The 17,127-nt window shown below is 40.4% G+C and overlaps 1 protein-coding gene and 1 non-coding gene across 8 annotated transcripts in view; both read right to left on the minus strand.

The window, feature by feature from the left end:
- Positions 1-16,825, minus strand: part of Thoc5 (THO complex subunit 5) — a 43,837-nt gene extending 27,012 nt beyond the window's left edge. For 6 of the 7 annotated variants that reach the window (XM_078039694.1, XM_078039691.1, XM_078039690.1 and 3 more), the window contains exons 1-8: positions 16,704-16,825; positions 14,813-14,915; positions 12,120-12,263; positions 11,118-11,231; positions 10,876-10,973; positions 7,547-7,693; positions 4,452-4,566; positions 548-680 (exon numbers count right to left, since the gene is read on the minus strand). In XM_078039694.1, coding sequence (XP_077895820.1) covers positions 548-680; positions 4,452-4,566; positions 7,547-7,693; positions 10,876-10,973; positions 11,118-11,231; positions 12,120-12,263; positions 14,813-14,908 — 847 coding nt within the window. In that variant the 5' untranslated portion in view covers positions 14,909-14,915; positions 16,704-16,825. Of the gene's footprint in view, positions 1-547; positions 681-4,451; positions 4,567-7,546; positions 7,694-10,875; positions 10,974-11,117; positions 11,232-12,119; positions 12,264-14,812; positions 14,916-16,635 lie in introns of all 7 variants that reach the window. The other variant, XM_078039692.1, reaches the window with a different exon arrangement.
- On the minus strand, positions 13,508-13,633 carry LOC120892118 (small nucleolar RNA SNORA40). Its single transcript, XR_005736776.1, has one exon. It is a non-coding gene; the product is annotated as a small nucleolar RNA SNORA40 (small nucleolar RNA).
- Positions 16,826-17,127: the final 302 nt, after the last annotated feature.

Here is a 17,127-nt window from a genome sequence, read left to right on the forward strand (position 1 = left end):
GCTGGGTGGAGCTGCATTAGGACAAAAGCAAAAATTTCTCAAAACCTTAGCAGAGTCCCAGGCTGCACTTAAGCATAATGAGGACACATCTTCTCACATGGTAATTCACTGTAACGACATGCAGCCTGTTTTGAAGCATCGTGAAAGCCTGGGAGAGCTGGCCGGGACCTGTCTTCACAAGCACCACCCTCCACCCCCCACCCAAAGCAGGTTAGGAAGCACTGATCTACCTGCCAAGTGTGCCTTGATAGAGTGAGCACCTGGGAGCCCAAAGGGGCTTTCTGGACACTGCACCCATGGGCCATCCATACAGGCTTAAGAAAGTTTCAAAGCCATCCATTCTGAAATACCCATTAGGTGAGTCCAGCCTCAGGTCAGCTGGTCAAAGCAGCCATGCTGGGTGTGGTGCAGAGGGAAGGTAGCATCCGTCACCTGAAAGCTTCTGGCAAGGCTGGGGAGCTCCTTGGCAGGCAATACTTCCAAATGACTCAGTAAGTCATGGCTGCTCCTCCCATAGCCCTCCTCCTCATCCAGCCCCCATACTCACCACAGGCCTGCCCATATGCAGTAGCCTGGACAAAGAGCACGTAGAGGGGAGGCGGCAGGTGCCTAGCTGTCTCGTATTGCTTGTGAGCCTGGTCAAATGGCATGAACAAGTACTCCTGCACCGGAAGGGAAGCCTATGCAACAAAAAAGAGTGTTTTTGTTTTTTCTTTTTTAACCGATCCCACATAAGAACATGCAGTTACTTTGTGATTGTATGTAGCTGGGGTACCAGGGTCTGAACCCAGGAATGCTCCACCACTGAGCTACATCCCCATTTCTTTTTGAGACAAAGTCTTGCTAAATCACCCAGGCTAGGCTTGAACTTTGGAATCCTCCTGCCTCAGCTTCCCAAGAAGCTGGGATTACAGGATGCAACACTGTGCCCACTGTATGTAGTTTTAATTTTTTTGTACTAGGGATCAAAAACCAAGAAACTTGACTAAGTTACAGCTCCAGCCCTTTCTTATTTTGAGACAGAGTCTCACTAAGTTGCTTAGGGCCTCACTATATTGTTGATGCTGGCCTTCAACTTTTGATTCTCCTGCCTCAGCCTCCCAAGTCACTGAGATTACAGGTGTGTGCCACTATGCCTGGCCTGTATACAGTTTTTTATTCACAAAGTGATATATGACTAAAAGAATGTATAGGTGGAAAAAGGCAAAATAAATGAATCCATTGTATTTTTTATACCAGTCAGAGAGAAAGAAAATGAAATTATGAAAATATACCATTTCCAACAGCATCAAGTAAACATCAAGGGTATAGGGATAAAGCTCAGTGGTAGAGTGCTTGCCTAGCATAAGTAAGGTCCTGGATTTGAGACTAAGCACCACCAAAAAAAAAAAAAAAAAAAAAAAAAAACCAGAAAAAGAAAAAGACTTGTCATGCTCAACATCACTAGTTCCCAGAGAAAGGAAAATTAAAACCATAATGAGATACCCTCCAGAATAATATCAAACTGTTGGCAAGGATATGGAACAATCAGACCTTTCATATGGTGCTGGTGGGAATTACCATAAATCAGTATGATCACTTTAGAAAAGTGTTCTGTGTCTACCAAAGCTAAATATATGCATAGCATATTCTATATGACTCAACAATTTCATTCCTCTGTAAATCTAACAGAAATGTACATACAGGTTCACCAAAGGACATAGGTAAGAATGCTCACAGCAGCATTACTTACAATAACCCCAAATTGAAACTAACTAAAATCAAATACTAAACATCAATAAAAAGAAATGAATTGGTACTCAAAGTGGCACAAACTATTATGAGTACTACTTAGCTTTTTTTTTCATTTTTTTTGGGGGGGAGGGGGGGAATGGGCGGGCAGTACTAGGATGAACTCAGGGGCACTCGACCACTGAGTCCCATCCCCAGTCCTATTTGTACTTTATTTAGAGAAAGGGTCTCACTGAGTTGCTTAGCACCTTGCTGTTGCTGAGGCTGGCTCTGAACTTGCATTCCTTCTGCCTCACCCTCCTGAGCTGCTGGGATTATAGACATGCATCACCTTGCCCAGCACTACTGATCTTTTAAAAGATAAATTCCACAAACATACCACTGAGCAACAAAAATCAGACACATAAGAGTATATACAATTCTATTTGCATGAAACTCAAAAGTAGACAAAACTAGGGGCTGGGGTTTTGGCTCAGTGGTAGAAGATTCACCTAGCACATGCAAGGCCCTGGGTTCGATCCTCAGCACCACATAAAAATAAATAAATAAAATAAAGGTATTGTGTCCAACTACAACTAAAAAATAAATATTAAAAAAAAAGTAGACTACCATGTAAGAAGTTGAGATAATGGTTATGAGTAGTAAATAGTGTCTGAGAGTGGTAATAAAGAACTCTAAAAAAATTGGTAATGCTCTCTCCTGATTTTGGAGTGGCAATACAGATGTGATTGCTCAGTAAATATTCATTCAGCTGTACACCTGTATACTTTTCTGTTATTTTGGTGCTAGGGAATAAACCCATGGCATTGTGCATGCTAAGCATTCACTCTACCACTAATCTAAACCCCCAGCCCTATAAGATTACTATTATTACATTTTGAGATGTGGGGCTCACTATGCTGCCAGGTTGGTCTCAAACTCAAGGGCTTAAGTGATCCTTCTGCCTCAGCCTCCCAAACAGCAGGGACTACAGACATGCATGACTATACCCAACTACTGTTTAAAGTAATATAGGTATATGTTGTATCAGAAAGTTGTAGGCAATTTTATAAAGTAAAATCTCTCAGTTTATAGCCCCACAAAGGTAACTGATAATGGTTTTGTGGAAATATAGATTATTCTAAGCATACACAAAACACACACACATAAATCCACACAGCTTCTTTGTAGATCAAAACATAAAAATGAGACCATACTATACACTCTACAATTTATATCTGTTTTTCTTAATGCTATTAATAGGTTTCCTTCCTGTCCAGTTATTCTACCAGTAGTATGCCATTCCATACTTCCATCACAGCTATAAGGCCATATTACACGCCAGGTATTGTAGCACATGCCTGTAATCCCTGCAACTTGGGAGGCAGAGGCAGGAGGATCACAAGTTTGAGGCTAGCCTCAGCAAGGTGCTAAGCAACTTACTGAGACCCCGACTAAAAAGAAAGGGTGGAGGGCTGGGGATGTGGCTCTGTAGTTAAGTGGCCCTGGGTTCTAATCACTGGTATTTAAAAAAAGAAAGGCTATACTACACAAAAAGTTTATTTAACCTAGATCCTATTTACTGTGTCCAGTTAACTGAAGAAAATTTAACCATGCAGAGGATTTGGAGTGTTAAGTACAACCAAACCTTTTCATTTCCATTTTCTTTTTCTCTGGTTATTTAGTGCTACTGGAAAATATTTTTGTTAATAATTCTAATTCTATGCCTACAGTTGAAGAGAGGAAATGCAGGTCTTGCCAAGTCCGGGAAAAGTGAATTTATAATTTCCCTAGGGTCCTTTTACAAAGCTCCTCCATATTACCATTTATCCTGCTTCATAAAACCATAACGATTTTTAGAACAAATCTAGCTTTACAAAGCAAACAAAAATCAGGTCACCTGTTTAGAAAGACAATCTATTTCATAGGTAAAGTGGGAACTTTTCCTCCTAAGGAACATAATGAATTTCAAATGTGTTAAGTTCTTTACAAAGGAAGTAGATCTGCTGAACAGTCTGCCCTGAGCTCTCCTCAGTGGGATGTAACAGACATCCACAGGAAGCATGTTTAGATAACTTGAGATGGGACAGGGATGTAGTGGCAGAGCCTAGTATATGTGAGACCCTAGGTTAAAAAAAAGGGCACCTAGAGACTACAGGGCTAGTGGGGACCATGGAGGGGGTTAACTGAATTTATATAATCTGAAAAAGTATGACACAGTACAGAGGGGGCTCTAGATATAAAGAAAATGGCCATTACATGTGTATATATGTTTCTAAAACAACCTGGCCAGAATTTATTTATTTATTTCCTTCCTTCCTTCATTTCTTTTATTACAGTGCTGGGGATTAAACCCAGTGTCTCATGCATGTGAGGCAATGCCTACCACTGAGCTACCCTTTAACCCCTGGCCAGAATTTCTTTCTCTTCCCTTTTTTTTCCTAAATGTTTTTTTGTTATAGATAAACAAAATACTTTGTTTATTTTTATGTGGTGCTGAGGATTGAACCCAGTGCCTCACATACTAGACAAGTATTCAGCCACTGAACTACAATCCTAGCCGTAAGCATTTCCTTACTGCAGGATGTAAGCTTATTGTACAACCAGGTAGCACTTCACATAAGACACTCCTATTATGTACTCAGATTAGCTTAAGACCTGGCAAAGCCCAAAGGGCGATGTAGCTTCTGGTGGCCTCTGGGCAGTGGTAAAGGCAAAAGCAAAAGACTAGCAGGCCTCACCTGCATGATGCTGTTGAGGCGAGGCTGGAGGCTGCTCAGGTATTCCTTCTTCACCTCAATCTCCTTAAGGATTTTCTCCTTGTTGGACAGGCACTCTCGGTACTTCTCCGCCAGCCTGAGAGAGTAAACAGAGCGCTGTCACCTGATGCCTTGAAGGGACATCTCAACAATTAATCTAGGTATAAAAATACAGTATATATATTTTTTTCATACTGGAATTTTCATGGTTGCTTCTCTCCTGTTAGAGTAATTTTTTATATTTGTTCAAGAATTCTAGGGTTTTTGAATGGTACATCTGTTTTTTTACATAAGCAGCATTTTCCAGACTTGCCTTTTTCTGTAATAAGAGAGGAGAACAGGTCAGACTCTACCTATAATAGCAGCTACAATTAAATGCTGATGTTTGGGGCTGGGGTTGTGGCTCAGTGGTAGAGTGCTTGCCCCTTGTATGTGTGAGGCCCTGGGTTTGAGCCTATAAATAAATAAAATAAAAGATCCATTGATAATTAAGAAAAAATTTTTTAAATGCTAATGTTTGCCAACATTTGCCATGTGCAAGACCCTTAGGGAACTCTTTATAAGAACTATCACATTTAGTCCTTATACAAACACAGGAAGATCTTATCCCTAAAGGAAAAAACTAAGGTTCCAGGAGGCATTAACTTGCCCAAAGACATCTAGTTAAGAGCAAACAAATGAATCCATCCCTGTTCTCTCTAGAAGTTCCACCTGTAACCACTAGAGAATACCTCTGAACTTCCATAAACCTGGATCAAGCAGTTATGGACATTCTATAAAACCTCTTCATTAATACAAAGCCCATAGACTGGCCTGAGTGAGGCAGGATGGGAATGGATTTTGGATCAGTGCCACAGGTTTGCAGCACTCATGGTTCAGCCTATGCCTGGGTCAAAAAATCAACTTAACAGGGGAGTGACAGTCCAGGTCCCTCTGCTCAAACACAGAAACAGGGGAGTGACAGTCCAGGTCCCTCTGCTCAAACACAGAAACAGGGGAGTGACAGTCCAGGTCCCTCTGCTCAAACACAGATGTAAATTCCCTAAGAACCAGACTCAGTGCAAAGTGTCTAACATGGACCAAAGGGACAGAATATCTCCTATTACAGAAAAAGGCAAGTATAGAAAGTGCTGCTTATGTAAGGAAAAAGAGGACAGATTTGCCAGTCAAAAACCCTAGAATTCTTGTACAAATCGGCAACAGGAGAGAAGCAACCATGAAAATTCCAGATGGAAAAATACATATACTGTATTCTTGACCTAGATTAACTTGCAGATTAAAAACATTCTATTTATGATTAATAAAGAAAAGCTCTTTATTAGTATAGAAAAATTTAATATGTAAACAACATTATTTATGGTAGCAAAAATGGAAATAACCTAAAAGTTCAACAGGGGGAAAGGACTTTTTTTTTTTTTTTTTTAAATATTTATTTTTTTTTAGTTCTCGGTGGACACAACATCTTTGTTGGTATGTGGTGCTGAGGATCGAACCCGGCCGCATGCATGCCAGGCGAGCGCGCTACCGCTTGAGCCACATCCCCAGCCCAGGAAAGGACTTTTTAAGTTATATTTTTCTATACACTAAAATGTTGTACAACTTTCTAAAATAACAGAAAGCATATGATGCTGCAGGATTATGCTTAAAGATGGGGGAAAAGGCAAAACTAAAATTAGATTTATGGTACAAAAGACACAGGTCTCAGGTATTGAAATTTTTAAAAAATATTTTTTAGTTGTAGTTGGACACAATATCTTTTATTTTTTTATTTTTATATAGTGCTGAGGATGGAACTCAGGGCCTCACACATGCTAGACAAGCACTTTGCTGCTGAGCCACAAAGGTATTGAAATTTTAAAGAAAAAAGGTTACTTTGCTGTGTATGATGGTGCATATCTGAAATCCCAGCAGCTCAGGAGGCTGAGGCAGGAGGATCACAAGTTTGAGGCCAATCTCAGGAACTTAGCAAGGCCCTACGCAACTCATCAAGACTCTACCTCGAAATAAAATAAATAAAAAGGGCAGACTGGAATTGTGGCTCAGTGCTAAAGCACTTACACAGCATGTGTGCGGCAATGAGTTTGATCCCGGCACCATATAAAAGTAAATAAATAAACAAAATAAAGGTATTGTGTCTGCCTACAACTAAAAATAATTTTTTAAAAAATAAACAAATAAAAAGTGGGGGGCTGGGGCTATAGTTCAATGATAGAGAGCTTGCCTCACATATGTGGGGCACTGGGTTCAATCCTCAGCATCACATAAAAATAAATGAATAAAGATATTGTGTACATCTACAAATAAAAAAATATAAATAAAAGGGTATGTAGCTTAGTAGAAAAATGTCCCTGGATTCAATCCCCACTACCTCCCTAAAAAAAAAAAAGTTACTTTAATGGCCATGTGTGGTGGCTCCTGCCTATACTCCTAGTTAATCAGAGGCCTGAGGCAGGAGGATCACTTGAGTCCACAACATGGTGGCCAGCCTGAAAAACACAGTGAGACTCCATCTCAAAAACAAAACCCAAAAACCAAAATCAAAACAAAACAAAACAAAAACACCACTCCAACTTTCTATTAATAACCTTAAGCAAATATAATCCCACCCATGATGAGGTTGGTCAGGTTTGGCCTCAAAATGAAATAAAATGGGCTAGGAATGTAGGTCAATGGAAGAGTGTTAGCCTAGAGGTCCTGGGTTCAGTCACCAACTCTACAAAAAAAAAAAAAAATTGTTTTGGAGATTATTCTACTAATTGCACAGTATTTGGCTGACTGATCCTGGATCATGACAAAGCACTATCACTCTATGGTTAGGAAGATCAGGAAGGAGAAGCCAAGCATGGTGGTAAACACCTATAATCCCAGCAATTCAGGAGGCTGGGGCAGGAGAATCAAAAGTTCAAGGTCAGCTTCAGAAATCTAGTGAGGTCCCAAGCAACTGGCAAGACCCTGACTCAAAATAAAAAAATAAAAACTGGCTGGGGATGTGGCTCAGAGGTTAAGTGCCCCTGGGTGTAACCCTCAGCAACAAACAAACAAAGCAGCAGCAGAAGCCAAGCAAAAGTAAATTCTACCTTTTCCGTTGCTCCAATTCCCAGTCCAGTCGTGCTAAGGTCTGCTGATGAGGGTCTCCCATGGTGACTTCAGCTTTGCTGATGTCTGGTGGAGCCTCCTTATAAAATTCCTCTAAACTAACCAGATCTATTTCTTCATGCTTTGACCTACAGGAATAAAACAGATGTCAAGCTGTGTTCTCAAGAACCCAAACTGTGGCTTAAATTGGGAGTCCCTTCAACTGCACTCACTCAGCCCTAATCCACAATTACTCAAGATACTGGAATCCAATTTCAGAATATGCTCATTAGCAGATGTTTCAGTATGATGAGAGGTCACTGGTGACATGCGATAGGATCCTTGTCCATGCTGTCCAACCTTTTTATCTATGAATTAGCTAAAGACCTGGAAAGGATACTTACTGAATTTACAAATATCTCCCAGTTGAGCAGGAGAGCTAAGAGTCAAAATCAATACAGCCTAGACCTAAACTGTCAGGTTGAAAGTAGGACATGTCCTGGAACAAGAATAAACGTAAGAGTCTGAATGTAAGTTCAAAACACTAAGTATAAGAGGGAGGGAGATCCAGCATGCCAGAACCAGATGTAAAAAAGATAAAAGATTTTAATCGTTACATGAACAGTGACATACTGGTATAAAAGAAAATAAATCCAATACTTTTTGATGCATCAAGAAAGTTGAGGGCTCAGATCAGGCCACATTTTCGTGGTCATGGTCAGCAACTACTACGTATTAATTAGTACCCACCAGCTGGGCGGTGGGTACACTCCTGTTCTTTGTTTTGTGTTTTGGTACCAGGGTAAACCCAGGGGCACTCAACCACTGAGCTCCATCCCCAGCCCTATTTTGCATTTTATTTAGAGACAGGGTCTCACTGAGTTGCTTAGTTCCTGGCTGTTGCTGACTGGGATTACAGGCATAAACCACAACACCCAGCTAGTGGTACACTCCTGTAATCCCAGGGACTTAGAAGGCTGCGGCAGAGGGGAACACAAGTTTGAGGCCAGCCTCAGGAATTTAGCAAGGCTTTAGGCAAATTAGCAATACCCTGTCTCAAAATAAAAGATAAAAAAGGACTGAAGATGTGGCTCAGTAAGTAGTAAAACACCTCTAAGTTTAATCCCTAATACCGCATCAACTGCCCCCAGAAAAAAAATAATTAGCACCCTATATATGTGTGTCTTCACTTAATTTAATCTTATAACAATTCTAGGATGTGGGGATTTTTATCCCCATTTTTCAAGTGAGATGGAGGCTTTTATTCAGTGCATAGTAGAGTTCAGACATGGACCCAGGCTATCTAACTACAGCTCTTTTCACATGGCTGCCTACTGCCCCACAGGCCCGAATTCCACTGCATTCTGAGTTTGTCAGCTTCCATCTGAGCAATGATTTTGGAATGGTGCATTGTATTCTTTTATTTTGTTTTCACACTTTTTAAATTCTGATAAAGTTTAAGATTCACAAGAAGTTTCTAACAAAGTACTGAGAAGGGAGAGGAAGAGGTTGATCAATAGGTACAATGTTATTGTTCAACAGGAAGAAAAAATTCTAGTGTTCTAAAGTATAGCAGGGTTAAGTAAAATGAACTTTTAAGTTTCTCAAACTGTTGGAAGAGAGAAGTATGAATGTACTTACCATAAACAAATGATGAAAGTTTAAAATCATGGATGCCAATTATTCTGAGTTGATTATTATTCAATGTATACATGAATCAAAACACCATATTGTATCTCATAAACATGTACAAATATTATGTGTCAAACTACTGAGAAGTTTATTTTCTGTGTACTCTTTGTCCAGGTTCCCCCAATGATAATAAATATAGTACACTATCAAAACCAACAAACTAAGAATGGTACAATAGTATTAACTGATGCAATTTTTTTTTTTGAGAGAGAGAATTTTTTAATATTTATTTTCTAGTTTTTGTCGGACACAACATCTTTATTTGTATGTGGTGCTGAGGATCAAACCCAGCGCCGCGCGCATGCCAGGCAAGCGCACTACAGCTTGAGCCACATCCCCAGCTCTAACGCAAATTTTTTATTAGTACTTTCTTGGGGTGGGGGGGAGAGTGGGGACACAGGTACCAAGGATTAAACCCAGGGGCACTTAACCACTGAGTCACATACCCAATCCTTTTTATGTTTTACTTTGATAGGGTCTCACCATGTTACTTAGAGTCCAACTTGCTGAGGTTGGCTTTGAACTCATAATCCTCCTGCCTCAGGCTCCTGATCTACTGGGATTATAGGCATGAGCCACCAAGTCCAGATCTCTATTAGTATTTAAGTGTTAATATGTAACATGTACCTCAAAAATCAGCATCATCACTTGGGAGGCTGAGGCAGGAAAACTGCAAGTTCAAAGACAGCCTCGACAACTTAGTGAGGCCCTAAGCAACAGTGAATCCTGTCTCAAAATAAAAAAAGGCTGGGGATGTGCCTCAGTGGTTAAGTACTCTTGGGTTCAATCCCCAGTACTTAAAAAAAAATAAAATAACAACAAAACTCAGGATTATCATCACTAAAGATATGCTGGACCCTGATGTCAAATGTGTCCCCATTCATACCAAGTTTGTTACAAATAAGATCTGCCTTCTTTCAGTTTGCACAATGTCTGTCCAAGCAAGAATTCCTTCCTTTCTCTTACCATTTACTCCTTCCTCTATCTCATCTCTCAGCTTGGTTTTGCCGAGAGGTATCACATCCTAAGATTACTAATAAACTGTAGGTTGTTCTTCTGAATATAGCTAAGGAGCAAGAAGTTCAAGTCCAAAGAATAAGATTCATATGCAAAAATGAACCGCTGTGCTTTCAGAGAGGAAAACTGGGCCAAAGGGTTAAAAGGATATGATTGGGAGATTGAGAATTGTAACTTGGGAGACTGAGGGAAAAGCTGTACTGACCTTGGCTCAAAATGAAAAACAAAAAGGACTCAGGATGTAGTTTAGTGGTAAAGCACCTCTAGATTCAATCCCTAGTACCAAAAAAAAAAAAAAAAAAAAAACCTGCTCCCATATAATGTGTCCAGGAATCAAACTGGTAAAGTAAAGACCCCTGCTGGGGACAGAGAAGCACTCTTTACTAACTGTAGAGTTCACAAACTCAAAAGGATCAGAGAGGCTTCTATGGTTCTTTGTGCAGCCCCAAACTACAGCTTACAATTCTACCACTCAGAGTGATCTATTCACCCTTCTCCTAGATCCTGCAGTCCTTCAAGCTCATTGAATTTCTTTTCAAAGAAACTAGCTCGCACTGAGCTATGTAGGAATAAGCAGTTACAATAGACCAGGTGTATCAAAGCCCTGAGCTCCCAAACTCACTTAAATTCCAGACATTTAGTGATCTCCTTCTGTAGGTGCATCACCTCATACAGCAGGTTCTGTAGTTGCAGGTGATAGGCGTCTACTTTCTGCTTAGCCTGAAGGAAAGACAAGGCTGAAGGTGAGAGCAGGTTAAGTTGGGGTGGGACAGAGCATCTGCAAAGTCAGAAAAGGGGAAAAGGGGATAGAGAAGGGGATGAGGAAAAGCAGGAAGGAGGATTCATAAAATCTTTCAACTCTACCTCATGGGTCTGATCCCTTCCTTTCTTCAACCTTATGTGGGCTAATCGGTTAAGCTTCTTTAGAGTCATGAAATGTACACAGCTTTGGATCCTTCGTTCTTCAATTTCAATTGCCTGAGGGCAAAGAAAAAGGTAAAGACCACTAAGAATAGGTGCTGTCTCAGCTTCCTTCAGACCCTCCCTGTCGACCCATTCCCATTCAGGACCAAAGGAAGACACCAGGGGGAGCTCTAAACCACAGGTACTGTCATGAGGGAAACACCAACAGAAGGGTTGACTGTACAAAGGAAGTGCCTAAGGTTCCCAGGCAGAAAAGCAATTTCTACTTAGACTGGAGTGACAGGAATTAAAGATAGACCAGATGCAGCCAATACACGATTAATAGCTTTCCCTAAGATCCTAAAGAGAACTTCATAATAGTAGCATTGTGACTCAAAATCTGACTTCTATCAATAGCATTACAGAATAATTTAAGTGATAATAACAAAAGTACAGACATAAAGTTTGGCTACAATAAAACAGAAATGATGTAATAACTTTAGTAATGTTAGCCAGCTTAAGCACAAATAAGATCCCTGGGGAAAAGATGAAAAGTATTTTTTAATTTATCTAGTTTTTAGACATAAACGATAACTTCATTTTTGGTCTCTACCGATTTACTTATGCATACTCATTCTATCACATCAAGGGAATTGATATGTACCACCATTTCTCAGCACTAAGCAAAAATGCTGGCTACTTATGTAATAAATGTTATGTCAAAGAATGATCAAATCAAAGTTTTAAAAAAATAATTATCCTGTACATTCATTACCATAATGGGTAATCAGGTAATGATGACAGGTTCCAATTAATTAATAGGTAGCTCTGGAGCCTGTAGGCTCCAACCACCTGATTATGGCTAGAACAGAAGATGAAGATCAAGAAGGGCCCCGGTAGGTGCAAAAGGTACCCCTCTGCGTAGACCTACCAGGTTCAAGTTTGCCTGGTTCCATTCCTTACCATATCCTTGCCGCCCCGGCTCTTCAGATCCTGGATCTCAGCCATCAGCCTCTGTAGCTCCTGGCACGTGTACTTATACAGCTCATAGTCTCTGCCAGGGTCCCGCAGGTCCACCTCAGCCTCCTCGCTATAGTATTTACCTTCCTGTGAAGGCAAGGAGAGAGGCCCCAGGTAAGAAATGAGTCTCCCTGTTGGGACTAGAGACACTTGACTGAGATCTCTTGTTAAACATGTACAATTAACAATGAAGCCCCAAATTAGGTCACTAAAGAAAATGGTCCTCATATCAAATGTTTTCATTTTCAAAACAGAAACTTCTTTTTCGTATTACAAAGTATGCATATTTGGTGTCTAAGAACAAAAACATCACAAAGTTCAAAGTCAGTCTCAGTAACTCAGCAAAACCCTAAGCAACCTAGTGAGACCCTATCTCAAAATAAAAAAATAAAAAGGGCTGGGGATATGGCTAATGGCAGTGTTTAATCAATCCCCAGTATTAAAAAAAAAAAAAAAATAACTTCCTATAATTTTACTTTCCAGCCCCAAACAATTCCATTGTGAATACTATGAATAAATATATATTTTTAAGCAAGACAGAATCATCATTGTCTGTTATTCAGTGTAACTTCTCATAAAAATAAATATAGATTTCTATCAAAACAGCTGTATGGGTCTGGGGTTGTGGTTCAGTGATACAGCGCTTGCCTCATACATGTGAGGCTCTGGATTCAATCCTCAGCACCACATAAAAATTAATTAATTTGGGCTGGGGATGTGGCTCAAGCGGTAGCACGCTCGCCTGGCATGCGTGCGGCCCGGGTTCGATTCTCAGCACCACATACCAACAAAGATGTTGTGTCCGCTGAGAACTGAAAAATAAATATTAAAAAATTCTCTCTCTCTCTCACTCTCTCTCCTCTCACTCTCTCTTTAAAAAAAAAAAAAGATAATTAATTACAGGTATTGTGTTCATCTACAGTTAAAAAAAAATAATCCACTGTAGAGATAAGCCAAAAATCACTTAATCAAATTTCTACTGATAGATATTTAGATGGTTATACCAAGCTTTGGCAGACTATAATATCAAAACTAAGACAAGGGCTGGGGATGTGGCTCAAGCGGTAGCGCGCTGGCCTGGCATGCGTGCGGCCCGGGTTCAATCCTCAGCACCACATACAAACAAAGATGTTGTGTCCGCCGAAAACTAAAAAATAAATATTAAAAATTCTCTCTCTCTCTCTCTCTCCTCTCTAACTCTCTCTTAAAAAAAAAAAAAAAAAAAAAAAAAAAAAACTAAGACAAGAGTGCCATAATCAAAACACAAAAAAAAAGGTCCTTCAGCCATCTGATTTCCTAAATCAGAGAAAAGCATTGTTTTTATCTTTCATAATATTCTTTCTTATATGTAACAAGACTCATACTGAACAATGAGTTTTAGATTGCAAAAAAAAGGTTTAATATTTGCACCTGTTTATAAGTTTGTCCATGAGTTAAATGAAAAACACACGAAAGCAATATATATGTGCATATATACATACACATGCATACATATGTGTATGCATGCATGCACATATACATATACACACATATATATATAATACAACACAAAACTATCAAAAAGTGCTAAAAGCATTGTTTTCTGGTTTTGATTTTTTTTTTGTGTGTGTGTGCATGCTGGGGATTAAAACTAAGCCCTTGCATATGCTAATATAGGTTCTACCCCTGAGCTATACCTCAGCCCATACTGTATTTTAATTGAAACTTTTTAATATATATATATATATATACACACACACACACACACACACACATATACATGTTTTAGTTGTAGATGGACACAATACCTTTATTTTGTTTATTTATATGTGATGTTGAGGATTGAACCCAGGGCCTCACATGCACTCTACCACTGAGCCACAACCCCAGATCCTGTTTTAATTGAAATTTAAGCTAGTGTTTCATGATTCTACTTAAAACAAACAAGCAGACAAACAAAAAACCAACTAGCCAAACAAAAACAGCCAAGTCATGAATTGGCTTGAAAGACTCAAGGACAGAAAGACAAAAAGAAGAACCACCTGTTGACCACAAGAGCTCTCGGGCCACAGAACAGGTTCTGTGGGTTTAAGGTTCTGGTACCATCTTAGTAGCATACTTGGGGATGTAACATCTCTGAAGCTCCAGAGCTATGAGGTAGTCAAGCTCCTGTCTTCTGATCATCAGGAAATTGGAGACATACATCATACTGTGTACGTACCAATGATGTCTAATACAGGCTTGTTGGTTCTTGGGATGCTGCAGCTAAACCTGATGTGGACACACAGATTTTATGGGGCCACAGAAATTCTAGTCACCTGGTCAAACAGAGATCACCATGCGACTGTCCCTGGTAGATACAAACCTGAGCTGACACAAACCCCTATGTAAGTGCTTGACCATAGCTGTAATTTCTTTTTTCTTTTTTGGGGTACTAAGGATTTAATCCAGGGGCACTTTACCACTGAGTTATATTCCTAGACCTGCTTTTTTTTTTTTTTTAAATTTTGAGACAGGTCTCACTAAGTTGCTGAGGCTAGCCCTGAACTTGTGTTCCTCCTGTCTAAGCCTCTGGAGTCACTGGAAATACAGGAGTGTACTACTGTGCCCAGCACAAGCTACATCTCTCAGCACCGTGGCAACCTGGCTGATCTCACCTGCTCTGTGTCAGATCGATTCCGCTTTCCTTCAGCTGGAGCTCCATCACTTCGGATCACTTTAGGCTTCCGTTTTTTGCTGGATTCTGATGACATGGTTGTTCTTTAAGGTTAGGAGAAAACAATAGAGAGCTGGTAAGAGGAAAAAGCTTTCAGGATTTTTCTGAAGTAAGAAAACTAAGTCTATCTAGCAACTCTAATTATTTATAGATGTGGTAACTCAAGAAAAGCCACTCAACCTCTAAAGCTTGAGTGTAATCCTCTGTAAAACAGGGACTCATCTTTCAGCCTGTCCAAAATGAACTTGTCTCACATAAATCCGTTCCCACTACCGTTAACTGGTCACTGTGTGGTGGGCCTTGGTCTAAGCACTTTATAAAAAAATTTTCAGATAAGAACCACTAACATTTTATAAATGAGAAAACTGAGAATTACAAAGGCAAATATCTTGCCTATCCCACGGCTAGTACACTAAAACTTGGACCAATGTCAAAGCTCTTTTTTTAAAAAAAAATATTAATTTTTTAGTTGTAGTTGGAAACAATATGTTTATTATATTTATTTATATGTGGTGCTGAGAATCGAACCCAGGGCCTCACACATGCTAGGCGAGTGAGCTACCCCAGCCCAATGTCAATGCTCTTGACAACTATAGTATTAGGCCTCCTAGTCTTGACAGCATTTCATCTGGTGATGCCATGCTGGCTGAACCTAAAATTTAAAGAACAGAACGCACATTTCAGGGGGTTCTAGGCTCACAAAACATCCTCCCTTGTAGTCATCACCTCAGCCCTCAGGTGGGCAGCACTGTCCCTCTTAGTTAGCTGTCACACTTATTGGGGAGAGCCAACAGCGTGTTGAAGCAGAGTCAAAAGTGCACTAACTAGAATCTCTGCTCTACTATTTTATGGTTATAAGTTCTGGGTCAAGTCACTTCACTTTTTTCTGGATCTGTTTCCTCACAAATCAAATGAGAATAACAGTCCCTGTATCAGGGCTCATGGGGAGGGAAGGCATTAACACAAAAGACACTCTACAAGGAAAGATGATAAACTTGAGCTGGGGCTGTGGTGCGTCGGTGATATTACATAACACTGAATACCCAAGGAGAAAATTAATCCCTTTCAATTCTTTTTTGAAACTTCCAACTGCTTCAGGAACTTATATCTTCCATAATTTACTTTTGACATCTATGAATACCAAAGTTCACTTGTTTAAAAAAAACAGGACTTTATCTCCAAGCCTTAGACAATGAAATCTGGGCAGAATTTCTTAACAAAGGCCTGTTTTCATTATTTTAAATATATTTTGTATCACATTATCTTCTGCATAAAAAAATGAAAGCAATTTTCATGGTAAAATAACTTGACATTTTTTCTCCAAGTATTTATGTTTAAAAAGTGAAACGGGGCTGGAAGTGTAGCTCAGTGGTAGAACGCTTGCCTAGCATGCCTAAAGACTTAGGTTCGAGCCCCAATAACCACCTCTCTCAAATAAATAAAGTGACTGGAATAAAAATCTTTAGTAAACAAATTGTACAAGTGGCAAACTGAATTGGTAAATCCCACAAAGGTGGGATCCAAAAGGCTTCAGTGTGGGAAATCCCAACACTGGGACACAATAGAGTGCCCAGCACACAAGACTGCACAATAAATGTGAGCTGTTACCACCATCATTAACATCATGAGGCTACAAAAAAGGGCCTGAGGATGCTGCAGCAAACATTTTCCAGCGCGGAGCCCGGGGACCAGGAACCCCAGGAGGAGTGGGCGGATAATCTGGTTGGTACTCCAGCCCAGAGACACCCCTTGCGCGGTCTGCACCTCAGTCCAGAAGCGCCCGACCCGGTTCCGCCGTTCCGCGGGTCACACCACCCTCTTCCCTTCCTCACCACACTGCTTCGCCGACCGGTCCCCGGCTGGACTGCGAGCTACTTCCGGCCGCCAGGCAATCTAAGCGCATACACCATAGAGAAGCGGAAGAAAGGAAAGAGCGGCCGTCCAGAAGTAAGGAGCGGAGACCGGAAGCAAAGGCGAGGGCCGGAAGCAAAGGCGGGTGTGCGTGGGAGGAAAGGAAGGGGCGGTTCTGATCAGGGGTTGCCCCTTCTCGCTCTTGGAAACCGGATAACTTAGGCTGTGCGGTTAGGCTCTTCGGTAACTAGTTGTTTCCCTAAAGCGTAAAGCAGTCGCGCTACTAGTGGGCGCTCACTTCCCAAACTGTTTAAATAATTGTGATATGCAGAAGATTAGCACAAGAGCGTGGCAGTGTCTAATTTGGTCCCTAGTGAATTTGCCTCCCACATAGGGCCCTTCCTT

Source organism: Ictidomys tridecemlineatus, chromosome 2, assembly GCF_052094955.1.
Source record: "Ictidomys tridecemlineatus isolate mIctTri1 chromosome 2, mIctTri1.hap1, whole genome shotgun sequence".
Lineage (NCBI taxonomy): Eukaryota > Metazoa > Chordata > Mammalia > Rodentia > Sciuridae > Ictidomys > Ictidomys tridecemlineatus.